This window comes from Glycine max, chromosome 5 (assembly GCF_000004515.6).
Source record: "Glycine max cultivar Williams 82 chromosome 5, Glycine_max_v4.0, whole genome shotgun sequence".
Taxonomy (NCBI): Eukaryota; Viridiplantae; Streptophyta; class Magnoliopsida; order Fabales; family Fabaceae; genus Glycine; species Glycine max.
In genome coordinates this window covers 35271379-35295311 of record NC_038241.2, presented here as the reverse complement: position 1 = coordinate 35295311, position 23933 = coordinate 35271379, and the positions used below count along the sequence as shown (strand labels likewise).

The 23933-nt window shown below is 30.4% G+C and overlaps 2 protein-coding genes and 1 non-coding gene across 3 annotated transcripts; 1 reads left to right on the top strand and 2 right to left on the bottom strand.

Annotated features, from left to right (window-relative positions):
• Positions 1 to 245: 245 nt before the first annotated feature.
• On the bottom strand, positions 246 to 2299 carry LOC100793777 (probable WRKY transcription factor 65). The gene is made up of 3 exons (XM_003524922.5): positions 1860 to 2299; positions 1328 to 1474; positions 246 to 1181 (listed from the first exon to the last, which is right to left on the bottom strand). Exons 1-3 carry the CDS (start codon positions 2024 to 2026, stop codon positions 728 to 730), a joined length of 768 nt encoding a protein of 255 aa, XP_003524970.1. The 5' UTR covers positions 2027 to 2299; the 3' UTR covers positions 246 to 727.
• A 7498-nt stretch (positions 2300 to 9797) lies between these two features.
• On the bottom strand, positions 9798 to 11543 carry LOC100793239 (uncharacterized). Its single transcript, XM_006580113.3, has 3 exons — positions 10916 to 11543; positions 10652 to 10798; positions 9798 to 10194 (listed from the first exon to the last, which is right to left on the bottom strand). The coding sequence occupies exons 1-3, from the start codon at positions 10991 to 10993 to the stop codon at positions 9910 to 9912; spliced, it is 510 nt and encodes a 169-aa protein (XP_006580176.1). The 5' UTR covers positions 10994 to 11543; the 3' UTR covers positions 9798 to 9909.
• Positions 11544 to 22810: 11267 nt separating this feature from the next.
• Positions 22811 to 22949, top strand: MIR399E (microRNA MIR399e). The gene has a single exon (NR_126685.1). It is a non-coding gene; the product is annotated as a microRNA MIR399e (primary transcript).
• The last annotated feature ends 984 nt before the right edge of the window (positions 22950 to 23933 follow it).

Sequence of the window (23933 nt, the reverse complement as noted above, 5' to 3'; positions counted from 1 at the left end):
TTCAGCTCAACCTTAATTGAGTTGGTTGGGATGGAATAATGAACATTCTGACCATTTAAATTTCTCTATCACTTTAATTTAAGGTCGGATCCTCCATTGCATCACTTTTAGTAGTAAAAAAAAAAAGTTTGTTACTTGTAATTGTGTGGTTAACATCGTTATCAATTTAAACGAACATTTTTATTGATTATGGGCATTGGTTGCCATTTAATAGTATCTAGAAGCAAAAGAGGAAGAGATGGGGATAGGGGTCCAGTAAAATATCTTGTTTCTTTGTCAAACATTGTGCAATGCAAGTTGTTGAAATGGACGCCCAAAGTTACGCTAATTACAACCACTTCCCTAACTGCCCTTTTATTCTTCAACCCTACTTCTCCTATTTTCCTTTTTTTCTTTTCCATTTTCTACTCTCAATAAAGTAAAATATAGGTAAAGTCTACCGCTATTTAGGATATTAGTCAAAAAAATTAAAAAAATATTTTTTTTATTAAAATACATAAAATAATATTGTTTATAACTTCTTTTGAATATTTTTATAATTTTTACAATAACTTTTAATTTTTAATTAATGTCTTAACAACGGTAAAACAAAAAAAATAAAAAATATCTCAATACTAAAAAGGAAAAAAATGCTGGTATCTTTTTCTCTTGTGGCGCACGAAGAACGCGTCTAACAGGCACCTCTAGTTTTTCTACTTTTTTTCTTTTCGTGTTGACTTTTTTGCCCTCAACTTGTGGTCCCACACCACGGCGCCGTGTACCGCCGCCGCTCCGCCAGCAGCCCCTGCCGGAACACTACCGAGCACTCCGGCAGCTCTCCGAGGTCGGCGAAGAGCGACTCGTCCTCCTCCCTCATCGGAATCAGCGCCACGTCAGCATGGTACGTCGTAGCCATAAACGGGCTTTCGAGAACCGTGGACGACGTCGCTTCCATCTCCCCCAGCCACCCCAATTCTTCCGCGGTTGTTATCATGGACTCGTCCGCGAACTTCTCCTCCGGTTCGACCGGGTCCGGAACCGGTTCAGGTTTTTTGGTGGGCCTGGCGTGGTTTCTAGAAGGTGGCCAGGGATGGTTGTGGTCGGAGGAGTAAGTGACGACTAGCATCGTGGGGTCCACGCAGCTCCTTTCCACTTGTTTCCGTGCCGGACACCCCTTCGAACTGCTACACCTGTAGTACCCTCTGTGTCATAAACAACAAACACTTTCACTAATCAAATTAACAAACAGTTTCTTGTCGTCGGTTATATATATATATATATATATGTTCACAAATTAACCTTAAAATAACCAAAGTGTTGTTGCAATGCAATGGAATTATATAATTACCTGGGATAAGGGGAACCCTTGATGGGTTTCTGGCCGTACTTTCTCCATGCCCATGAATCCGAGGGTGGGGTGTTGCTCTCTCCTTTTAGCCTACACCCTTCTGTCTCCTTCATTGGGATTTGCACCACCCTTTTCTGTATTGCCCTCCTGCTTATTTCAACATAATCAATTACATCAATATTACCCTCTCAAAATTCCATAGCTATATATACACACTAACTAGCCAGGTGTTGTTAGAAGTATAGAATTTCTCATATCAAGAATTGTCATTTTACTAGAGAAATCTAAGAGTTTTTGATACAATAGTTGAATAAGCTTACACACTAATAAAAGAAAGAAGAAGAGAAAATTTCTCAATATCAATACCAAAATCTTAAATTTTGGAGAGTATATATATGCAATTTCTCATATCGTTGTTGTTCCTTTGAGAATTCGTTCCTAGTATTAATTTCCTTATATGTAATGTTTCGATTTTAAACGGAAGGTAATTAGGTATATATGTAGATAGCAAGAAGGACTAAGGAGTACTAACCTTCTCTTTGATGAGGAAGTGGGGGAGGGGACTAAGCCATCGATGTTGAACACAGTGGAAGAAGGAGGGGACTCGGCAAGGTTTTCTTGAGCTATATCAGTGTCTTGATCTTGTTCACTGGTATATGAGTTAACGTTGCGGTTCTTTTTTCTGAACTTGCTATCCATTTGTTGAGATTTGGAGCTGGTAACTGTGTTGAGTGTGATATTATATATTGAGCCCTGGATCCCACCTAGAAGGTGGCGATGGTGATGACCATGGCTAATGGAAAAAAAGGGTTAGCTAGATTATACCAGAATACAAGGAAATTAAGACAATTAAGGAGAAGGAAATTAAAGGGGGAGGAGGAGAGAGAAGGTGGGGTGCCCCTTTAAAAACGGGGGCTTCCTGTGTTGACAGATTGGCTTTGTCTTTGTTTATTAGGGGACGTGAGAGCAAATACTTCATCATATCCGAACAAACGCTAATTTATATATGAATATGTCATTTGAAAGCAACCCCATGATTTCTTTAGTCGTTATTTTATGTGAAATTTCCTTAAGGATAAGCCCATTCATTAGTTTAATGCAACTAAGTCTCCCCTTTTTGTCATATCTGGGGCACCCTTTCAAACACAACTTAGTCTACTTTTGCTTACATATATAGTGTACGCAGTATTAACTCCTCAATTTTAATTAATTAGCTGGGTTGTTATGTATGGAATGGAGCATCTTCTTCATATTATTATATAATATATAACGAAGATGATAATTGAAGCGTTTTACGTTGACGTTAGTTAAAAACGGATCCAGATTTCTTGCTGTCAGGAAAAAACACACATTTCAGTCAGATGATTAAAATTGTTTGATAAAGATATAACAGTTCATAATTTTTTTTAATAAACTTAATTAAAAAATACCTTTAAAATACTAACTATCTGATTGAATCAGACGGTCATTCATAACTGCGTGAATGCAAGTAATCCATTTCCATCAAAAACAGGGTGAAAAACCAAAAAGGTACAAGTTCCATACTCCAAGTGCGTAGGCTATATATTAAAGATAAGATTTTTCATAAAAAATTACAAAAAGAAATATTCATTTTTAAATATTATATTTAACAAAATGTTGAAAATATTGGTTTCTCATTTGAGATTAAAATCATATAATTTTTTTTTTTATAATTTTTAGGGGTTTTTTTATCAGCAATTTTTAGGGAGTTAAATATAAAGAATTTTTTATATAAAGATTTAAATTAAAAAAATACTCCTTCAATTCATCCTAAAATAAGTATCACCTAAGTTGTTTTATAAAATTCACCTTATTAAACAAATGAAAGGAAATAATATTAGTATTTGATTCAAAAACTAAAATAACATATATTATAGGTATGAGTGAAAAAGAATAATTAATATTATATTGAAAATTTATGTGACATTTATTTTGGGATATTTTTTTTTTCTTTCTATATGTGACATTTATTTTGGGATCATTGTTTTATGAATAAAAATTATACTTAAACTATATAGAAATTAATAAAGGTGCCAAACTTTTCGCCAAACATAAAAGGGCTAGCTGGAGGAACAAAACTGGCTTTCTTAAGCCAAACCAACGAGAACCTTTTCTGTGGTACATGTAATAATAATTAAATTAGTTATATTATGTATTGCATTATCATTAGTTAACCAGTAGTTGGTCATGTACGATACATGCCTAATTTCTTTTAAAGATAGTTTTGAATTCAAATTTTATGTATGAAAATGAAAAAGAGATAAATAAAAAAAAAGTAAATTTTGAGTTGTTTGATTTGAGGGATATAGGAGTGAAATTGAGAAGAGAAAATATTAAAATTTCTTCTGACCTTGAGAATCCTAGGATGAACAGGTGATTCATCATGGATCATTATTTAAGAAGCACAAGGTTATTATACACCATAGTCTAGCATCGGGAACGACGTTGCAACCTCAAATCTTGGTCGGAATCCTCACTTGTTGACGAAATCCACCAGATTCAAACGCACAAGCTACTCTTAGAACTCATGGCCTCTCTCGAATCCTTCACTTTTGGTCCCTTCGTCATCCTCACATCCACGAACAAACAAAAAAATCTCACCTTCTCCCCTGCATCCCTCCATGGACACCTCCTCCAACATTATCATGTACCTCTTCCGCCATTTAATCTTAAACCCAAACAACCCATTTTTTTTTTTATTACCATATATGAAACCCAATTGATAAATTTTGCTATCGTTTCCATTTCACGATTGTTGCTTCAATCAGAAATTAAAACCGGAAATTCAAAAGCTTTTTAAATCTATTTGGTAAAAGTTTATGACTTTACATCGATATGTTTTTCACAAAATTGTTCACATGAAATGTGAAAATCTAAACTTTCCAAGATAAGAAGAAAAATTTAACAATATGAAAATATTGCAATATTTTTATTAGCTCACTTAATATACTTATATAAAGTTTTGAATTTTTTATGAAATATATTTCCTTCTGTCCTTAATATAAGATACTATTTAAAAGAAATTGATGATAATTTTTTATAAGGCATTTAACAATTTCTAAGAATTATTTAGTATTTTTACTAGTTATTTTTATTAAATATTCTAAATATTTGTGCATTTTATTGATTGAGGTGTATAATACTCTTATACTTTAATGTTTTCACATCACCCACAATAAGATAAAGATTATTAATACGAATAAAATTTGTACTACCGTAGTCTTTGAATATAAGATCATTTTCATTTTATTGCTTAACCCTTTTTATCATATACTCTTATAAAAGTCTGGTGCATTCATTATTTTTATTATATAATATCTTTAATTAATTACAATTTTTTCTATGTAAACATTAATTATTCCTAGATGAGAAACAATTAGATGAAGAAGAAATAAAATATAATTTTGAAATAACGGTAAAATAATTGGTACATTTTTTTTATATCTATTGGTGTTGTTTTTTTAATACATCATCTTTCTCTCCATCTTGATAAAAAGTGCATAAAGGGAAATTACTATATATAAAGAGCTAATTAGCTAAAGCTATTATCCATGGGTTGTATATACGATTACATATGATTCCTTCTGAATTTATATATAAGTAAAAATAATTATTTTTAAGTAGATTAGATGATTAATTAAAATAATTTAATTTTATAAATCTCGAGTAAAAAACAAAATTATTTCTAGAACATCTTTCATTAAATTTTTATATCAAGAATAAAATAAAGTCTTTGAAAATAAAGTTATAATTAAATGAAATATATTTTAAAAAATAATATCATTAAAAATGAGTAAAACTAATCAGATTTACTTATATTTAAGTACAAAATACAAAATATTTTTTTAAAATATGACTAAAATTAATTAGATTTATTTATATTTAACTACAAAATAATTTTTTTTGTTAATATACGAGTTATGAGAAAATACATAAAAGGGATATTCATAGTAGTTCAGATCCACTTTTCAGTTTTCATATTGCAACTATATAACTAATTAATCATTGGTTAATTAGTAGGATAGTGAAAAAAAGGAAGCAAAACAACAAAACTGAGCTAAACAACGGTCACCAACCCCAAAATTGTTTAATATACCTTTAAATATTGATGATTATATGATCACATTTATTTTGGATCAAAATTCTAGAGAATGGGTAGCTATCGAAAAGTTTAAGTAACATTTTCATTTTTGTCATGACGTATCATTTAATATTCAGATCCCATTAGTTTTGACTGAGTCACTTATGGTTGGATCTGTCGCTCTCTAATGTGAAAGGGAATGGAAGTACCTATTGGCCAATATGTTACATAAAAAATATCAAAGTCCAGAAAATAAATCAATATAGTTTTCTAAGGTGCCTAAAAGCGTGAAGCAATGCAACAACTGGTTTTATATTATTGATCGTTTATTATCTCCAGCAACCCAAATTTTATATTGTGAAACTCGTTCAATCCATTTTTATTTTCTACATTTTGTCAGAAAAATAATAACTATATCAATCTACAAATGAATCGGGGGAAAAAATAATGTATTTGATACGTTTCTTGTTTCCCAAATTTTGACTTCCTTTCCTTACGGCATTAGTGATGCACATTATTCTCCACCTTAAATTTCTTTCTTATTATATACTACCTTCTCTGGATATCTTATATATTTTCGCTTTTGTTTATTTTACAAAAGATCGTGACAGAATCTAAATCTTCTTTCCAAAATAATCGAAGGCCTACTTATGACTCATTATATAGGTGTTTAATGGAGTAGTTTCTATTTATACAACAATTATCCTTAAATTCATGTAAATTTCTAACTTTTGTTTTTGTTGTTGCGATGATCGTTAAGCATTACTACTACAGTATATTATTTTGCCCTGTCAAATGGCTCATCATGATGTCACCGCCACCTTTCAAGAAACAGAAATTTCTTCGTTTCTTCGTTTCATTTTTCAAACCCCTTAATTAATTATATGACAGATTTATAAGTTTCACTTCTTTAAAAAAAAAAAAAAAAGAGTACTACTCACTTGAATAAATACTATATCTATTGATAGTATAAAAACAAGTTACATTACCATCTAATTATACTTGCAAGTAAGTTTCTTAATTTTTATCATAATTAACTTAAAAGTCACACTTATCATAATTTCTAATTAGTAGATGATGTAAAAAAATTATGCTAACATTTCATAAATATTAAAATCTCTATATATGTATAAAAAAAATGTATTAAATTCAAAATTTTAACTACATTTTTTATTCAATTTAACCCTCTCTTTGTACGGGATAATCATTTAAAAATATATAAACAATGAAAATTCTAAAATTAACTGGATATAATTTCCCACTTAATTCTACCGCATTTTTATGCATCGATTAAACCATTTTGATTAACACCTTTATTTCTTCATTTATCAAATTAATAATTTAAAATGGATGAGTAAGTATTTGCTACCTTTAAATAAATTACTGGCTGAACCAGATGAGGGATCAAAACATCTCACTTCCACACGCCGAACATTTTTCATTTTTGTCCTTTTCCTAAGCTAAACTTTGACAAAGGTTGCTTGATTGTTTTGCTTCCGTGGGAAAGTTATTTCCTTTTTTTTTCTTTTTATCGAAGCCATGTAGTATAAATTAATTAATAGTAAATGATATCCTCATGAATCCTCCAAGTGTGTATTGTTCGAGTTTTCAAAGAATAATGCCAATTTGATGATCCCCATGCTCTCTGTTTTGTAAAGACTTAAGACAATTAATTTTAGGAAATTAAAGGCAAAATTGGAACACAAGACTTTACAAAAAGATGTCGAAGCTTTGGAGTCCCAACATGTACATGCATTATGCATAGGTGGTTAAATAAAAAAAAATTGGCACCCTTACAAGACTTATACCTGTCGGCCCAACCCAAAATACAACAAGAGAACATACCAACAGACCTTAACAAAAGAAATAAGAAAAAAAGGTAAGATAACAGTGTTTAGGAAATGGAAATGGGCGGAGAAGATAATAAGTTTAAATTTTCTTCTATTTCACTTTTATTCCAAATTTTTTTTTTATCTCTCTTAGCATAAACATTTTCCTTGCAGTTAACTTTCCCACAGTTCAGTGAGTTCACTATGCAGTTACGATACAAGGATTACAATTTTTTCTTTTTGATTAACTTTGTTCATTGAGTTTCCTTTTTAATTCCGACTGCAGCTAATCCACACCCGTCTATAACTGAGAAATGGCTGAAAGCTACAGTCCATGAATTCGTGTAGGGATGCTCATGATTGATTATTCAAATAACGATAATCATAATTAATAAATAATTAGATTATAAGTTGTTATTATAATCATAATCATAACTAATTTTATATATAATTTATTATAATTTAGTATAACCAGTTATGAATATATAATTAGTTAATTTGAGCACCCCTACATGGGTGTAACATGAGGAATGAGGACAATTATAAATGTTTATTAGAATGTATTTGGATTGGATTCAATTTTCTCATAATCAATTTCAATTCTACCTTGTAAGTCAAAATAATAATCAGTTATTTTTATTTATAAAGTTTTTACTATTATTTTGGACTCAGAATCTATATTTTGATAGCTATTCAAACAACACACTATTAGAGACGAGAGTTGTCAAGAGACTGAATTTGGAGAAGAGAGGGACGGAGGAGGTGGGGTGGGGGAAGAGAGAAAAGAAGAAAGAAAAAAAAAGAAAGAATCCGAAGGGACACATTTTTTTTCTGTTTTTAACCAATTTTTTTCAATATGGATGCTTGTATTTTTTTATTATCAATTTTATGTATTATGGTAAGTTTAAATTATATTCATAAATAAATATATTAATTATTAATAAATTTTGTATTTTTGTTATAAATTTTTTGAAATTAAAAAATATATAATTAGTTAATTTTCATTGTTTTAAAATAATTTATAAATAAATATTAGAAGGTGGGTCCCTGTAGGATCTACAAAAATTTAATATCTTAAAATGAGATATACCATTAGAGTAAAAAATATAAGAAATATTGAGAATGATATACAACTGTTGAGATTCACCAAATAAATAATTAAGATTTCAAATTAAAATCTACTATTGGAAATGCCGTCAATAAAATGTATTATTTACCTACACAAACCAAATGAAAATAAGAGATTAATATTATTTTGGGTTCTCTACTTAGTAAAGTTCATTTGACATTTCACATGGAAGATGATTCATGTTAAGCATGTAGAGGAGGCTTATTTTCAAGGAAAAAGAACCAATAAAAGAGGGGGGGGGGGGGGGGGGGAGGGAAAAAGAAAACTCTCATAATCACCCAATAGTCACCATAAAATTCATTCTTTTGTCATTGAATTTGGTTAAAATTTGAGCAATAGATTCAAGACGCGTTATTCTTGATTTTCAGAAGTTAGACTGGGGATTGAGGTAACTCTGTTTGCAGATTCAAGAGCTTGAATTGCATAATAACTGTTTTTGGGTAATTTCTCATTTGTAACCATTGATATATATTTAGCCGATTATTAACACAATTTGTAACCCTATTTGAGACTTATTGGTATCTTTATTTGAACATTGTAGAATTATTTTTGGTTTGAATGGCTTTTGATTTTTACCTTTGTATTGTTAATTTTTCTTGTATATTTGTGTTCTTTTGTCTCTAGCTATTTGTTTGTTGTTGCTATTTCCAAATTCTTATAAATTGGAAGGAATTTATTTTTCACTTGCATATTGTGCAATTGTATTTATGCCGTTGTCTTGTTATTTTCCCTATAAAATATCTCTCCTATATCACTCCACTCTATTTCTTTCATCCCAAAAATCAATTTAACTAAAGAGTGTTGTTTCTGTAATTCCCTCGCACTTTATATATGAAGGAAAATTTTAGTCTAAAGTCTGGTTTCAAAGGAATTTTTAATGAAAAAAAGACATAGAAAGAGCTTTATCTCCTCTAAATGGGTCTCTACTCACTTCACCTCAGATTAGGCGAGATACAAAGCGATTTCTAGATATTTATAACTTAAGATCAGCAAAAAAATAAAAACACAGAAATTCACAACAGAAGTTAACAAATTAATATCTAATTCCCCAACAAGTTAGTATATGAAAAATGTGAATTATGAACACGAATTCATGATCCGTTTGTTAAGAAATTTTTTGTGTGCATTGGCAAAAGGCACGATGGGTAAATCAATAAGTCAATCTCTCATACTCAACGACTCTATTTGGTTAGGAATCAACATTTAAAAGTAGGAAAATGATTGTTTGTTTAGAAACGGCGGCGGCGCATAATCAATTTTCGGACAAAAAAATGGTGTCACCGTGAATTTTGAGAAGCAACTATGTGTTGTTGTGGCTCCACCGTGAGATTGGCCACGATTTTTTTTTTCACTTTGCTGCCACCCTAAACACACTAAATAATCTTTGATAGTGGAAAGCCTTACTCAACCTTTTTCCCCTCCCATGTCACCAATATGATTTATATTAAAGATGAACGTGAAATTGGTATTAACTAGTTTGAGATACACAAGATGCTGAACAGATTAAAGCACTTAAAAAAAGTTACAAATCACAGCATTTGTCAAACTTCTGCGAGTCCTTTTCACCACTCTGCTTTCCAATAGCTTTTAGAAGCGCTTCAGTAATGTCTCTTACATCCAGCGTTTGGTTCTCAGCCACAGCAATGGCTTCCAGAGAAAAACCATTTTCACATGAAACTCTGGCTTGTTGAACATTCAGACACATCTCATCAAATGCCTCTAAAATAGACACCAGATTGTCACCTCCTTTCTCGCACGTGACCCTCACCATAAAAGTTCCTGCCCCTACCTTCTCTATTTTCACATCCTGTTTCATTTTAATTGGAACATTAAATATATAAAAAATATTCAATATCATGTTAGCTATCATAAGCATAAAGATGTTGTGTTAACTACTTATATGATCAAAATAATGCAATATAAATAATGACAACTCTTACTCTATAAGTTAACTTTCAGAATTAAATTCATCAAACTCAAATTAAAATTCTAAAATGGTGATATAATCAAAATAATAATTCTTATAAATAGAGATAACTTTCATTTTGTAAGTTAACTTTTGAAATTAAATCGGATTCAAACCTAATGAATTCTAAAATAGCTAATGAGGTAAGTAGCCTTCCACTTGTATATATTATTTTCATCATATGCCTAGTCAACATTTGATCTCTAACATGTCATTCATGATAGGATATTTTCATTTCTATATATAGGCCTTGTTTTTAATGTGTGCCTTTGAGGAAAGGTTAGGAGAATAAGCATACCTTGTTCTCTTTGACATGGTTCGATAGGCTAATGAACTCTCTTCTGGTGGCTAACAGGTTTTCATACTGTCTTTTGACAGTTTCCAGTGCGAGCTTTAGTTTGTATAAGCGTAGAACGGTACTCTTGACAAGGGAGGTTCTCTTGGCCTTCAGAACAAAACATGTACAGAAACAATTACTTCATTGCATGAAAAATAGTTATTATCATTTTGAGACCATGGGAAAGAAATTGAGGTTGCAATAGATGGTGTTAGATAGCATTACAGAGTTTGAGCAGGTAAGTACTCGCACAATGCGAAGTTTTCTGCGCAGTGAAATCCTTTTCTGCACCCTGCAAGCCATCTCCTCTGTATAGCAGTATTTTTTTTTATAACTTTATCTTCCTCTCTAGTGAATGTGAATGTTATATTTGTGATTTGTGACTTGTGAGTACTTAACTCTGGCAGGGTATTTATAGATGGTGAATGGAGTGATGTGTCTCGGATTCTTTGCCATTTTTGAATTCATAAAAATAGCCCATTTCTACTTTGATAAAAACCCAAATTTAAATTTGGATAAAGACTAGCTGATACCTCCACACCTATTTCACGTAGTGACGTGGGAAAAAGAAAGCCACTGACGAGACTGTGAATGATAAAAAAAATGAAGAGAGACAAAGAGACATGAGTCACATAGCATTGGTGTTTGTTTTGAACGAAATCAATTTTAATAAAATTATTTTTAAATTATTAAACGTAATTGAAATGCATACTTAAATTAATTTCAATTATAAATTTATATTGGAATGTATAGTTTTTATTGAAAAATATTAAAAAAAGAAGGACTAAGAACATAAAAAATTAAGGTTGATATAAATTATTCAAGGTTTATAATGATTTATAGTTTTATACGTACACTTCTTCTCTTTGAAATGATGGGATTTTCATTAGCACAGAATCAGTCATACAATTTTCATTTACAAGTACGTAATGAGTGATAATTTTTAATAAAAGAAAATTCATAAAATGTAACATAAGTGACTAGTACTTTAAATTCTTTAGACACGTGTTAGGAGTTGAATTCTTAATTATGTGAATAGAATAATACTATGTTAATAGTATTTTTATTCTGTTTTAATTTTTTTTATTTGGCTTATCTCATTTTATTTTATTATACTGCCGATCGAGATTAATTGATTATTGAAAGTATATGTTTCATTTTATTTTGAATCACCAAATTCATGGCATAGTAAAATAGATTTTCATGATTTATGTGCATCCCTTCTGGAGATATATGTACCTACATTGTAAATGAAAAAAGCTAAGGCAAGTACACACTAGTTTATTTCTCATTTCTCAAGGTGCTAGATACAAAGCCCTTATCAGCGCAGAGCAGAGTAGGTGAAAGGGATTGGTAGGAATCACAGAAACTGAACAAGGGGGAGCATAAAAAGGTGGATGATATAGTTTGCATGGGAAGGGATGTGGGAACTGAACCAATGGACAATAAGAGAGGATGGTATTTCTCAGTGACTGCCAATGAGGCATAGATGCATGCATATCACAAACACCCTTCACGGGCCTCTGTTTCATTTTCATTTGCCTTTGTCTCTCTCTACTCTACCTCTTCCATTGCAATTTGCATCCCATCCCATGCCAAACCTTCACTATCTAGTGGCCACAGTTGTATCACATGTACTGACACACATTTCTGTTTTATTCTTTATATCGTTCCCTTTTTCGACTTCTGCACAGCCCGATTCACTTCAATTAATTCCTAAAGTATAAAATAGCTAATTCTGCCTGCCAAATAATAATAATATTCTTTACTTTAATGTATCTTTTATAGTTCATATTAGTATGAAGTTTTTATTTATTTTATTAATGTGTTCACTATTTATATATGTAATTTTTTACGTTTAAGAAGTTAGTAGTTATGACCGACTTTCACGTTTACCAGTCAAATTCATGTGATTTTTTTAACTTTTGAATGAATTTAACAAGCATGCATTTTAAAATGAAAAAAAAATCTACATACATGTTTGTACTTGGTTTTATTCAAATCTTATTTTTTTAGATAACAATATTCTACTCTTTCAAGTTTCAAATACTAACTTTTATACTGACCTTGTGTTTTTTTTTTTAATTAGGTTATCATTATATTTATTATTTCCCTCTTCCTTATTATTATTTTAAGGACTGATATATGGGCATTTATTCGGTGCATACACCTAGTTGATATATCCTTAATTAGTGTTTTTTTTTCACATCATATCATATTATGATATATTTTATCTACATTTTTCTGTTTCATTCCTTTCTATTTCTGGGATTAGATTTATATACAGGTGTATAAATTATTTTTGTACTTTAAAAAATGTGAAAAGAAATAATTTATCACATTGACAACTGCATCCTCTATTTTTGGTGCAAACTTATTTAAGAAAATCATTTTCCAAGTAGGAACTTAGTAATTAAGGAGGTGTTTAGTTTGATTGTTTTCTGTTTTTATTTTCACTGAAAATAGAAAATGACAATGAAAATGTGTTTGATTGGATTTCTGTTTTCATTTTCAATAAAAATATTTTCCCAAACGCGGTGGCAAGGAATGTAATTTTAAGCAAATCTAAAAATATATTTTCTTTTGAAAACGTATTTTCAGTGTTTTAATTTCTTAAAAACAAAAAATAAGAAGTCAAGCTAAACATGTTTTTAGAATTCTAATCTTTTGAAAATGAAAATCGTTTTTAAAAAATGAAAACAAAAAATAAAAATACAAATCAAACACATTTACATTTTAATTTATTTTTTAAAATTTTAAATTGAATTTATTAAAACAATTAGGTTTAGTTACTTGTTATATCACAATTCACAGCATAAATGTCATATAGTTGGCATGATTGGTTTGTGACAGCCAGATCACAAGTAGTAGGTGACACCAAAATAATTATTGAGGTGATTTAGATTTATAATTAATTTGTGGGTATCCTATATATAATTAAGGACTAGCACGGCTATAATGATTTAATTTGTTGCAACCATGCATGTATGTAGCTAAACTAAACCAGAGATAGATAACTGATCAATGGATAAAGGAAGGAGTTTAAGGAATTAGTAATTAATTATTAAATATTATTTAATAGACTGACACATATATAAAATGCAGGATGTGTGTATGTGTGCTATATAATATTAATCCAAGTTGAAGGAAACCGTTTGGAATAAACCATGGGATTGGCTGGTCATTCTCTAGAGCTAGAAATGACAAACACATAGCACATAGCAATCGAAACAACTTGTCCACTACTGAATCATCTCATTCTTGCACAGGCAAGCACTAGCACTACAAGGCAAAAAGAAAATTTGGATTTTAGTAGTTGCATGCCTCCTTAAATTGCTCTTATTAGCCTTGTTTTGTTGTACGCACTAATTTTCTCTTTTTTTTGAAGGCTACGAGCTAGTATGTGAAAGAGGATTACTTTAGTGTCTCCTCATATCCTCTCATGTACCAATGACAAAAAGTTCATCCTTCCATATATTGGTTTCAGTTGTCCATTTGTGCTTGACATGTCTCTCTCTGAATGGGAAAAAGGAAGTTAGATTTGTATCTATTCATTGGCTTCTAGCTAAAAGCTCTATGCTTTTCATCTGCTTATATCCCTTATGGAATATCTAGACTCACATGCTCAAAATAAGGCAGCAATATTTGCTATACCACCCAATCTTTCCACGGGCTAACATGCTCATGTCTTTGGTTTGTGCTTCGAGGCAATGAAATAAAAGCACAAAAAAAATCGGCAATAATATAAAAGTAATGAAAACTTAGAAGGCTGATATATGAAATGACCGATCAGACTTCAGAGAGCTGGCGTTAGAGTGGTTTGAATGTCAGAATTGGTAAGATTTATATAAATATTAGGATTTAGTAGTAAGTTGCATTGTGTACCCCTTAAAAGATATTCTTTTAGGAATGCGATTATTTCGTTAATTTGTGAACGGTATACATTTATGTATAGCGAGAAGTTAAATTATTTAGCGTTGAATTCACCAACGATCATAACTAATTACTAATAACCTTATTGACATGATTACAATAAAAAGTTTGCAAGTCTAAAATATACATCACAACATAATATGTGATCCTCTTCATGCTACTGTTTTTTAATCTTACATTGCGTCTTTTAAAAACTCTCCAAAGGAGACAACAAACATGTTTCACATGAATAACCAACATTTTCCATAAAAAAATATTACCAATCTCCCATAAAGAGTTCATATAACATTCTTCTTACGAAACTAAATTTTCTAAAGTAGTGATTAATCGTCTTTTTTATTGAAAAATCAATGTTTTGCATATATTATTATAACATGAAAATACATGATCATGTCCTCTTGGGGGTAATTATCTAATCTTTTCAACTTTATTCATATTAAATTCTTTTTTCGATAGTCTAGATAGTGAAAATTGTGTTATTTAGCAAGTATTGCACAAGTCCTTGTTATAACCATATATTTTACTTACTATTGATTATTTGAAAAAGGTGTGATAATGAGTTAAGAGAAAACTTGCAAGGTTTTGATAAAATTGTTATTTGATTATGTTTGAACTCCAATTTTTATCCTAATTTATCTTATTTTGACTTTATTTTGTTGTGAGAGCTTATAGGTAAGTGCAAACAATTGAGAAGGGAAGCTGATTGATTGAGAAAAGATCCAAATGAAAAAGTTTTGAGCATCTTCAAAGAGTAAAACCCATGTTGTACTTGTAGATCATGCTATTCTCACATGGTCATGGTGATTTTTCAAGAAAATTCCTCATTAGCGCCACACATTTGAGTATGATCATATTGATAACACGACTCATGTTGTTCCAAAGGAAAAAATCAGAATCAACGTCACATATCCGAGCATGACCATGCTACTAATAACATGTCCCATGATGTTTTAGAGGCAAAAATCAGAATCAATGTCACACATCCGAGCATAGTCATGCTGACCTCAGCACGACTCATGTTGACTTAGCACAACCCTTGCTAACCTCCACATTGCTGTTTAATTATCATTAGTATAAATAGAAAAAAGGGAGACATTTTTAGGTTAGCTTTTTAATACTTTTGTACAACAAGGATTTTTTGAGTTTTAGAGTTGCACCGGAAACAATTGGAATTCTAATCTGTAAGAGTTTTTGATCTCTTTCATTCTTGATGCTATTTTGTATGATGTTTGGCTATATTGTGAACATGTTGGCTAAACCCCTAGAGCTTGGATTATGATGTAATTGTACCCATATACTTTAATTTCATATATAATTGAGTTCTCTAATGTTATTCAATTAATCTTATTGTTTTAAATTCTCTTTTACATTAGAATTAATAACTCTAATTCATAGTTAATTACATGTTAGTGACCATCTACTCATGATTAACTGACTTGCAAAATGGTAAGGTTCATAAACTTGCATGATCAAATTGGTGTCATGAATCTCCTTTTTACAAACCTCTTTATAATTTATCCTTAATCATAAATTAAATCTCAAATGACCAATTGTGAATTAATTTAGGGGAAAAAAATATTTTCAGACCTTGACCATAGGTTAAGTATTAACTTGAGGCAATCAATGATTAAATCATAAAATTAGGATTCTTAATTAAAATTGGAATAAGGGAAAAATAAGTATATGCAAATTCATAATTTGAGCTTGTCTTCATTCATACATTTTTCTTAAAAACTATTGCTTAGCTTGATTTATATTTCTTTGACACAATTGGTGAAACACTTTCAACACAAGATAAAATGTCCAAAATTATTTAGTTCTTATCATTTGAATTATTTAGGAACAACTAATTTCTAGGATATGATATCTAAACTTTCGAGTCCACGATATTATTGCATAGGATATATTTACCTTTATGCAACATTATTTTACACATCAAGTTTCTCTATTTTCAACCGTGCCATTTGGGAAGGAAGAAGTGTTGAAGTGAACAACCAACATTTTCTACTACCCAACTTAAATCTCTCTTCGAAGAGGTGTTTAATTATGCAAGCTTCCTATATGTTGGTGTTTAATTTAGGGGGTCTCTAGTTGCGACCACCCACCCTCCTTGGCCAAAAGAGACTTAGCTTCTTCATCTTGCAATTCAAGACTTCTTACCTTTTTATCATTTTCATGTCCATCATGGCATCATGTGAGTTCTACCATTTAAACCATCCACACAGCTCAAATCCTTCGTACAAACTGGAATCTTTGTTTGTGTTCACCATTATAGATACGTCACTTTTGAAAGTTAAAGTCGGGCGTGCAGGTAAATAGTACAGTCATGGTCTATAAAAATGAAGAAAAGAATGAAGTAATAAACCTTTGTGGGAATTTTGATTTTGTTGACTATCAGTAAACATAAATCCCCATAAATACTTGCTAAAACAATGTATTAGAGCTATTTTAGTCACTCTAGGTATCAAGTAGGTAAAATAAACCTTGCCAACCATAAAGATAAAACCCCTCATGCTCCGTATGCCTTTTATTCTTCATGAAATATTTTATCCATGGAGTAAAATATGCTCTTCTAGATAAATATTTGAAAAATAATCTAAACACTACAATTAGTTCTTGTTCTATTTCTTTTTTCTTAGACTCATTTTTACTTCAATTAAGCAATCGTGTCAATACAAAATTCCACAGTTTGTTTGTTCCCATATATTCTAATTTATCAAATTCCACAAGTAATTCTACTTACCTTTCAAATATCTAATCTATTTTAATAAATATTTATCCTATATGCAATATCTATACTAAAATACGAATTTAAACTAAATTAGGAATAAGGAAAAAACAGAAAATTCTAGCATAAAATGAAATCTTAAGATTTTTTTTTGAATAAAATTAATTACTGAAACTAAAAGCCAAAAGGATGAAAAAGACTTCACTCCCCAAAACTGAGGCATTCTTGTGTAAGTTATTTATAGGGCAAGTTAAGTTTCTGGTTATCTTAATCGCGAATTAAAATTGTAATTTCCCACTTGCACTTTTTAATTGCGGTCTCTAATCTCTGTTGCTATTTGCCTGCCCATGTATCAGGGGTAGCAGATCCTGGAGCTGGGAGGCGCAGCAGTGGTGGTGCCCCTCCCTTTTCTGTTTGTTTGTTGACCAAACACGTTGGGCTCAAACACAGGCCCAAACTTTTTTTCTTCTTCATGAGATTGAGATTGAGATTGAGCTTAAGCTTAATCAGAGGCATAAATTGTTTTTTTAATGTTGAAAAGAGAAGCAAAATTAGAAAGGAAAACTCATGGGCTTGGCCCAATATCATGACAAAAGTGTATGCATTATCCAGGGATCGTACTTCCTGCAATTTTGATTTCTGAAAAGTTCCATTTCCGAAATGTAATTTGCATTCCGGAATGAAATAGAGATACAAGCAAGAGCCTATTTTCAATTAACAACTGATGGGCTTACGTTTGCCCAAATTTACTTTCGTTGGTGTTATTTACTTTTTAATTAACTATGCAACTTTTTTGTGGTGTTATTTACAAACAAAAGAATCAATAATTAAAGTGAAATAAGAACAAAATAAAAAACGAAAAATGAAAATCAAATAACAACTCATTTATCTTTTCACCTCCGGACTGCGTTGTTATATATATGTCAGATTAAACAAAAAGATAAAGCAAGAAAGGCACCAATAAGATGGAATCGGGACAAATAAACCAACTCAATGAGCCAGATCCATCAAAAGTAAAAAATGTTGTTCGCGTATTAAAATGATCAACTTTCTTTTATTTTGACTTTAACTATGTATGCATTTTTTATTTTTGTTGAATAAACTATGTATGCATTTAATAATACAGACCTGCAAACAAAGATTCAGGTGCGCATACACGGAAATCATTAATATAATATATCGAGCTGAAAAAATAATGTTGCACACCGTTTTCATTTAGTAGAGTACGGGTGTGTAAAATAATTAAATAGAGAGACTAAAATAATTTACCATAACCTGTAATAATTGTTTTCAGAATGCAAATGATAATGTTTGTTAAATAAAAAATAAGTTAGAGCATCACAATTATTACATGTTATGGTGTAGCCTCCTCCCAAAACGGAAATTGCCCGGTTATGTAGCTGCCTCGAAATGTTAAAATGATGAATGATGATAAAAAAAAAAAAATTAATGATACATAAACGATCTCTTATTTTAAATGTTTGGTCAATATTTTTTTATTTCTTTTCTTATCACAACATAAATCTTATCATTATTATTTCTTTTTCTTTTTTTTCTCTCTCCTTATAGTACAATAAGTGTTTATCAAATATTTTTCTAAAAAAAGATAAAGATAAACTAAGTGTGTTGATAAGGTGTTTAAATATTATTATTCTTTCACAAAGAGACATATTTGATAAACACTTAATATACATGAAGAAAAAGTAAAAAAAATGAAAAATATATAAATATAATATAATTTATGATATAATAAAAAAGAGATAAAAGAAAAAAAATGAGAGATGTTAAATGTTGATGGAAATCTAAAAAAATTATGAGTGTGCAGGATTCTTTCACAAGACATTCACCACGCTCTCTCTCTCTCCCACTCATTAATTTTCCACAATAATAAATGCCCACGCTTGGGGGTTCCATGCATTCATCACTCACATTCAATCTCTCGTCACCCTCACAGTCATAGCACTCCCGTTTTCTCTCCCCCGAAAATTTAATTCCCAATTCAATTCTCAACCACCCTTTCTCACCAGTAACCAAACGAGGTCTCTAGCTACTCCCATCTTTTTCTTTCATTTTTCATGGATATTCAAGAAATTAAGAAGGATATATGACCACTAAAGTGCATGAACATCCTTCTTCATCTTTTTGATTATCCCTGAGAAATTAAAGAAATTCTTCGCCTTGGCCCAACAAAGGCTGCACAAATTGTCGTTCCATTCCACTCTTCTTGTATCATCATAACAAAAAAAAACAATTGTTTTATGATATTGCATATTGACTATGATAACACGTTGAGTTGATATTAATTGATCCACTACTTGCAATGTTATAGTCTTAATACAAAACAAAAAGTTCCCCATTTCCATTTGCAGGGCTTCCTCTCTCTCATCCTCTCTGAACGACGTTTGATGAAGTTACTCTAGCTAGGTAATAGTAAATCCTTTTAGGGTTGTTGGCAATGGACATGCTTTTCAGGCAGGCCTATATATCTTCTGAGTTTAACATTTTAACCGTTATTAATTTCAGGGGGATAGTTGCTATAAAATAGTATATATATGTTTGCCATGAATGCAATTTCAATATTTCACCTTTAATTTTAATTGTTTTTCTCTGGCCAGTCTTCCAATAGTTAAAGAACTGGCCAGTCTTTAGGATTTGCATTTATTTGGTTTGTTAAGGAAGAGTTTGCACAATAGGAATGTGCAAGAGATGAATGGAAATGTGGATGAGTACTTATGAGAGTTTTCAACTATATAAGAGATATCCTATATATCCTTACTAATTAAAATGTCATATCTTATCCATACTACAAATTTTAATTATACGAGCAGTTGCCAAGAAACAAAGGAAAGGCTATTCTAGCAATTTCAAAGTTCATCAAAACTTCCCACAATTTCAATACACCGGACTCAACATATTTTGGTAATTGGTATCTTCTACAATCTTTTCCACGAAGAAAGAACCAGAAAGTTAACCTGGTCCAAGACCTCACAAAATACCTTCATAATGGCTCCCCTTTAGAATTTGCTTTCATGTAATTTCTATTCTTTTTGGAATAATGGTAATAATTAAAGTATATGCATGATCTCTTTCAACTACCAAGTAAGTAAAACAAAGGGTCGAAATGTTGAATAATAAAAAATTTCCCTTCTGGTCAAAGCTGTTCAACACCTGCACTCCATTATTAATTACCTATATTTCCTACAACATACTAAAATCTAAGGGATCTATTAAAACTATAGAAATAGAGGCCATGTGAGAGATGCAACTGAAACTGCAATTGTACTCTTCTAGGTGAGGCTCAATAAATACTCCCTAGCCTCCACCACCCACTTCCTCGCAGTATGCAAATTCGTATTTCATTCACTGTCCAAAGACCATGTGATCGATCGATCACGTGAAGCCTTTGACATAAATGGTACTAGTAATCTTTTGGTACGTAAACATTAGATGCTTAAACAAGAAGCAGTACGTTGCTTCTGCTCGTAATAAATTCTGTGCGTAATTGAGTTAACTCATCTTAAATAATTAATTATTTAATTCTATTAATTTGTTTGAGAGAATTTTGGGAAGTAAGTTTATTTCTCCAACATAACGTATAAGCTTCTTTTTTTTTTATCCTGTTCAACCAATTTGTTCCATGGAAATAAGTCTTTTTATACTAAAAGATATTTATGTATTTATGTATAATTCTGGATGTATGACTTCACAATCCAATGAAACATATTCCGTGGTTTCTTTTCACCATTCGAAAACAGTAGCTACTTTTACTTTCCACATGCAAGTTTCTAGATGAATATAATGATGTCACTCCTACAAATTATTATGCAAATTGAACAGTGTGTAGTTCCAAGCAATTTAATTTAGATTCTAGCATTAAAGACCACGTTGTTCACAATTCAATATGTACTAAGGAGAATTAAAATGATATCAACATGTAAGGATTGCCTCAGTGAAAAATAACCGTGGTTTAAACAAAAATAAAACCACAACCACTGTATATCAATAGTTAATTATCGTGACAGTTTGACTCCCAATAGTCGTGGACAAGTAAACATCTTAAACCTAAAAAAAAAGTTGGGGAAGAATATTAATTAACTCAATCTCTTTCATTTGAGTGTGTCACTTAGTTAACTACAAAGAATTGTAATTAAGAAACTGAATGAATAAACATGAAGAATGAAATTGTTAGATAACAGAAAGAGATCTAGAAGACACTGCTGGCTGTGTATCATGGTCATGGGGTTTAAATTTAATTATTGAAATTATGAAAATAATTACCCTTATGATCATTTGGCAGGTTTATTTTCGTAAATAAATCTTTTCTTCCCTACTTTTTTCCCATCTACATTACTTTACAATTTAATTTTCAATGTACTTGATACATTCTCTCTCCTTTTGTTTTTTTTTATAATTTAAAACATTATAAAATATAAATATTATATTATATAATTTTTTTAATTGGTTTTAAAGTTACTTATTTATTAAATTAAATTTTATAATTTTGTTTTTTTTATTTTTTTAAAGAAAAAATATACAGATAAAAAAAATAAAAAAAATTGAATAAAATTAGAATATAATTTTTTAGTTATTTTGTATGTATTTTTGTAGTTGAATTTAAATGTTGTTAATATTTTTCTGTTATGCTCGTTAATTAAAAAAATAAAAAAAATTAGTTAGTAATATTAAAATAAATTAAAAAACACAGTAAAAAATAATTGATACATCTATCTATCTTATAGGAAAAAAGTAACTTAGATTGAAAAAAAAACAAAAAAGAAAATGTGTATTTACGAAAAAAAACCTCATTTGACAATTATAAAATCAAAGAGACCATGAAATAAAAGAAGTCATTAATATTTTCATGTCAGTTGTAAAGTAATATTTTCTATAGTCTTTTTGTATTTTCTTATTTAAAAGGATGCCTCTGATGCTCTTTCTCTTTCCAATATTCCTATAAATTTGTTAGAAAGGCAAAAGATTGCAATAATGGAATATTAATTTTTTGAACTCTGTATAAGAGCTATAAAAGGAAAGTTCTTTATAGATGCTTTGTTTTTCAAAATAAATTAATCAAAGATTCTATTTTAATCCCATAATATATAACAAGTTTAACAACCAAACATAGAGAGATAAACTGTTGTGTTGGAGTAATAGGAATATCATATTTGGAAAGAGGGGGTTTCGACTTTTGCAGCTTTGAATGGCCACCAACGCATAATATAACCTATATATGTACCACACAAAAACATTTGGAGAAACAAAGTTACGTTTTCCCTTTTCACTTTTGTTGCCGGTTAGCACTTCAATGTAAAAATTAATTCACCATAAAGGATGGTTCGCATACAAAAGAATAAAACCTTATGAAAGGACACATGCAACGCAAAATAAAGGCATCGTTCCATAGGATATGCCGATCCTAGTGAGCCATAAATAACGTTCCCAAAGGCATTCCTCTATGTGTGTGGATCTTCCCAGTTGCAGCTGCATTACAGGGCAAGTTCTCCATTGGCAGGTAGCCACTATGATATGCATCTCATAAATATTTGCAACTTTCTTAATGTGCAATCTGCCAAAGGAGATTTGCCCAGCGATTCTCCTGCAACATCTGCTTCATGAAAACAGTATTCGTTAGTTTCTTCAATCATTCATTAGAAACATTTCTTGTACTGGTTGAAATGTTGCATCTCGAACCATTCATATGCCATATTTCCCTTGTTTTGTATTTTGGTAAAAACCATTTTTCCCAGCTTCTTTTTCGGTGAAGTCGATATTTATAATTTTATAATTTATTTTACATTTTGGTTAGTATAGACCAGCAGGTGAATAACCCATAAGCCATGCGATTAGTAAAGTGACATAAGATCCCATTGTATTAAAATGTGGGGAAATAATTTATTTAGTGAAAAAACTGGTATTTAATTTATTTCATGTATAAAATTCTCTTAAATCAATAAGTATCTCGCATGGCAAATAAAATTAATCTCTAATTTAGTGAATTAGAAAACTAAGATCTTTCACATAAAGAAAAAAAAAAGTAAAGGCCAGCAGGTACATAAAGTGGATAGTTTATGTATATAGGAAACCTCTAATGGTTAGATTGTTTTTTATTTATAATTTATATGAATCCATCTTATAACACATTAATTGCATAAGTTTTTACTTTTTTGTCATTTAAGTAACTTTTTTTTCTACCTTTAGTAATTTAATTCTAAAATATTTAATTAAAAAGTTTATGAATTGAACCAGACAAATTATCTTGCATCTTTGTATCTCTCCTTTGGAAAACTACGTTTACACTATCATATTATTCACATGATCATGTAAATAGAAATATGATCATGCTTTTATTCACATGGTCACTACTACGTACCTACCTCCTCTCATTTTATTTTTTGATTCAGTTCGTCAATTTTATTGGGACCCAAAAATGGCAAGCAATTTTGATTTATGGCGTGCCTTTCAAAACAAAAATTGATTTATGACTTGAATAAACTCCCATTGCTTACATGTCGTTGTAAGTCTCCCACACTGCAATGGGATGTGTGACCGTTTCTTATTTACAAAAGTAAGTTAAGTAACTTC

Coding starts and splice junctions, on each gene's coding strand:
- LOC100793777 (XM_003524922.5), bottom strand. CDS start 2,026: ATGGATAGCAAGTTCAGAAAAAAGAACCGCAACGTTAACTCATATACC. Junction 1,475..1,859: donor ACTTCCTCATCAAAGAGAAG/GTTAGTACTCCT, acceptor TGAAATAAGCAG/GAGGGCAATACAGAAAAGGG. Junction 1,182..1,327: donor AAGGGTTCCCCTTATCCCAG/GTAATTATATAA, acceptor TTTATGACACAG/AGGGTACTACAGGTGTAGCA.
- LOC100793239 (XM_006580113.3), bottom strand. CDS start 10,993: ATGGCTTGCAGGGTGCAGAAAAGGATTTCACTGCGCAGAAAACTTCGC. Junction 10,799..10,915: donor TACTTACCTGCTCAAACTCT/GTAATGCTATCT, acceptor TTTGTTCTGAAG/GCCAAGAGAACCTCCCTTGT. Junction 10,195..10,651: donor ACCATGTCAAAGAGAACAAG/GTATGCTTATTC, acceptor AAAATGAAACAG/GATGTGAAAATAGAGAAGGT.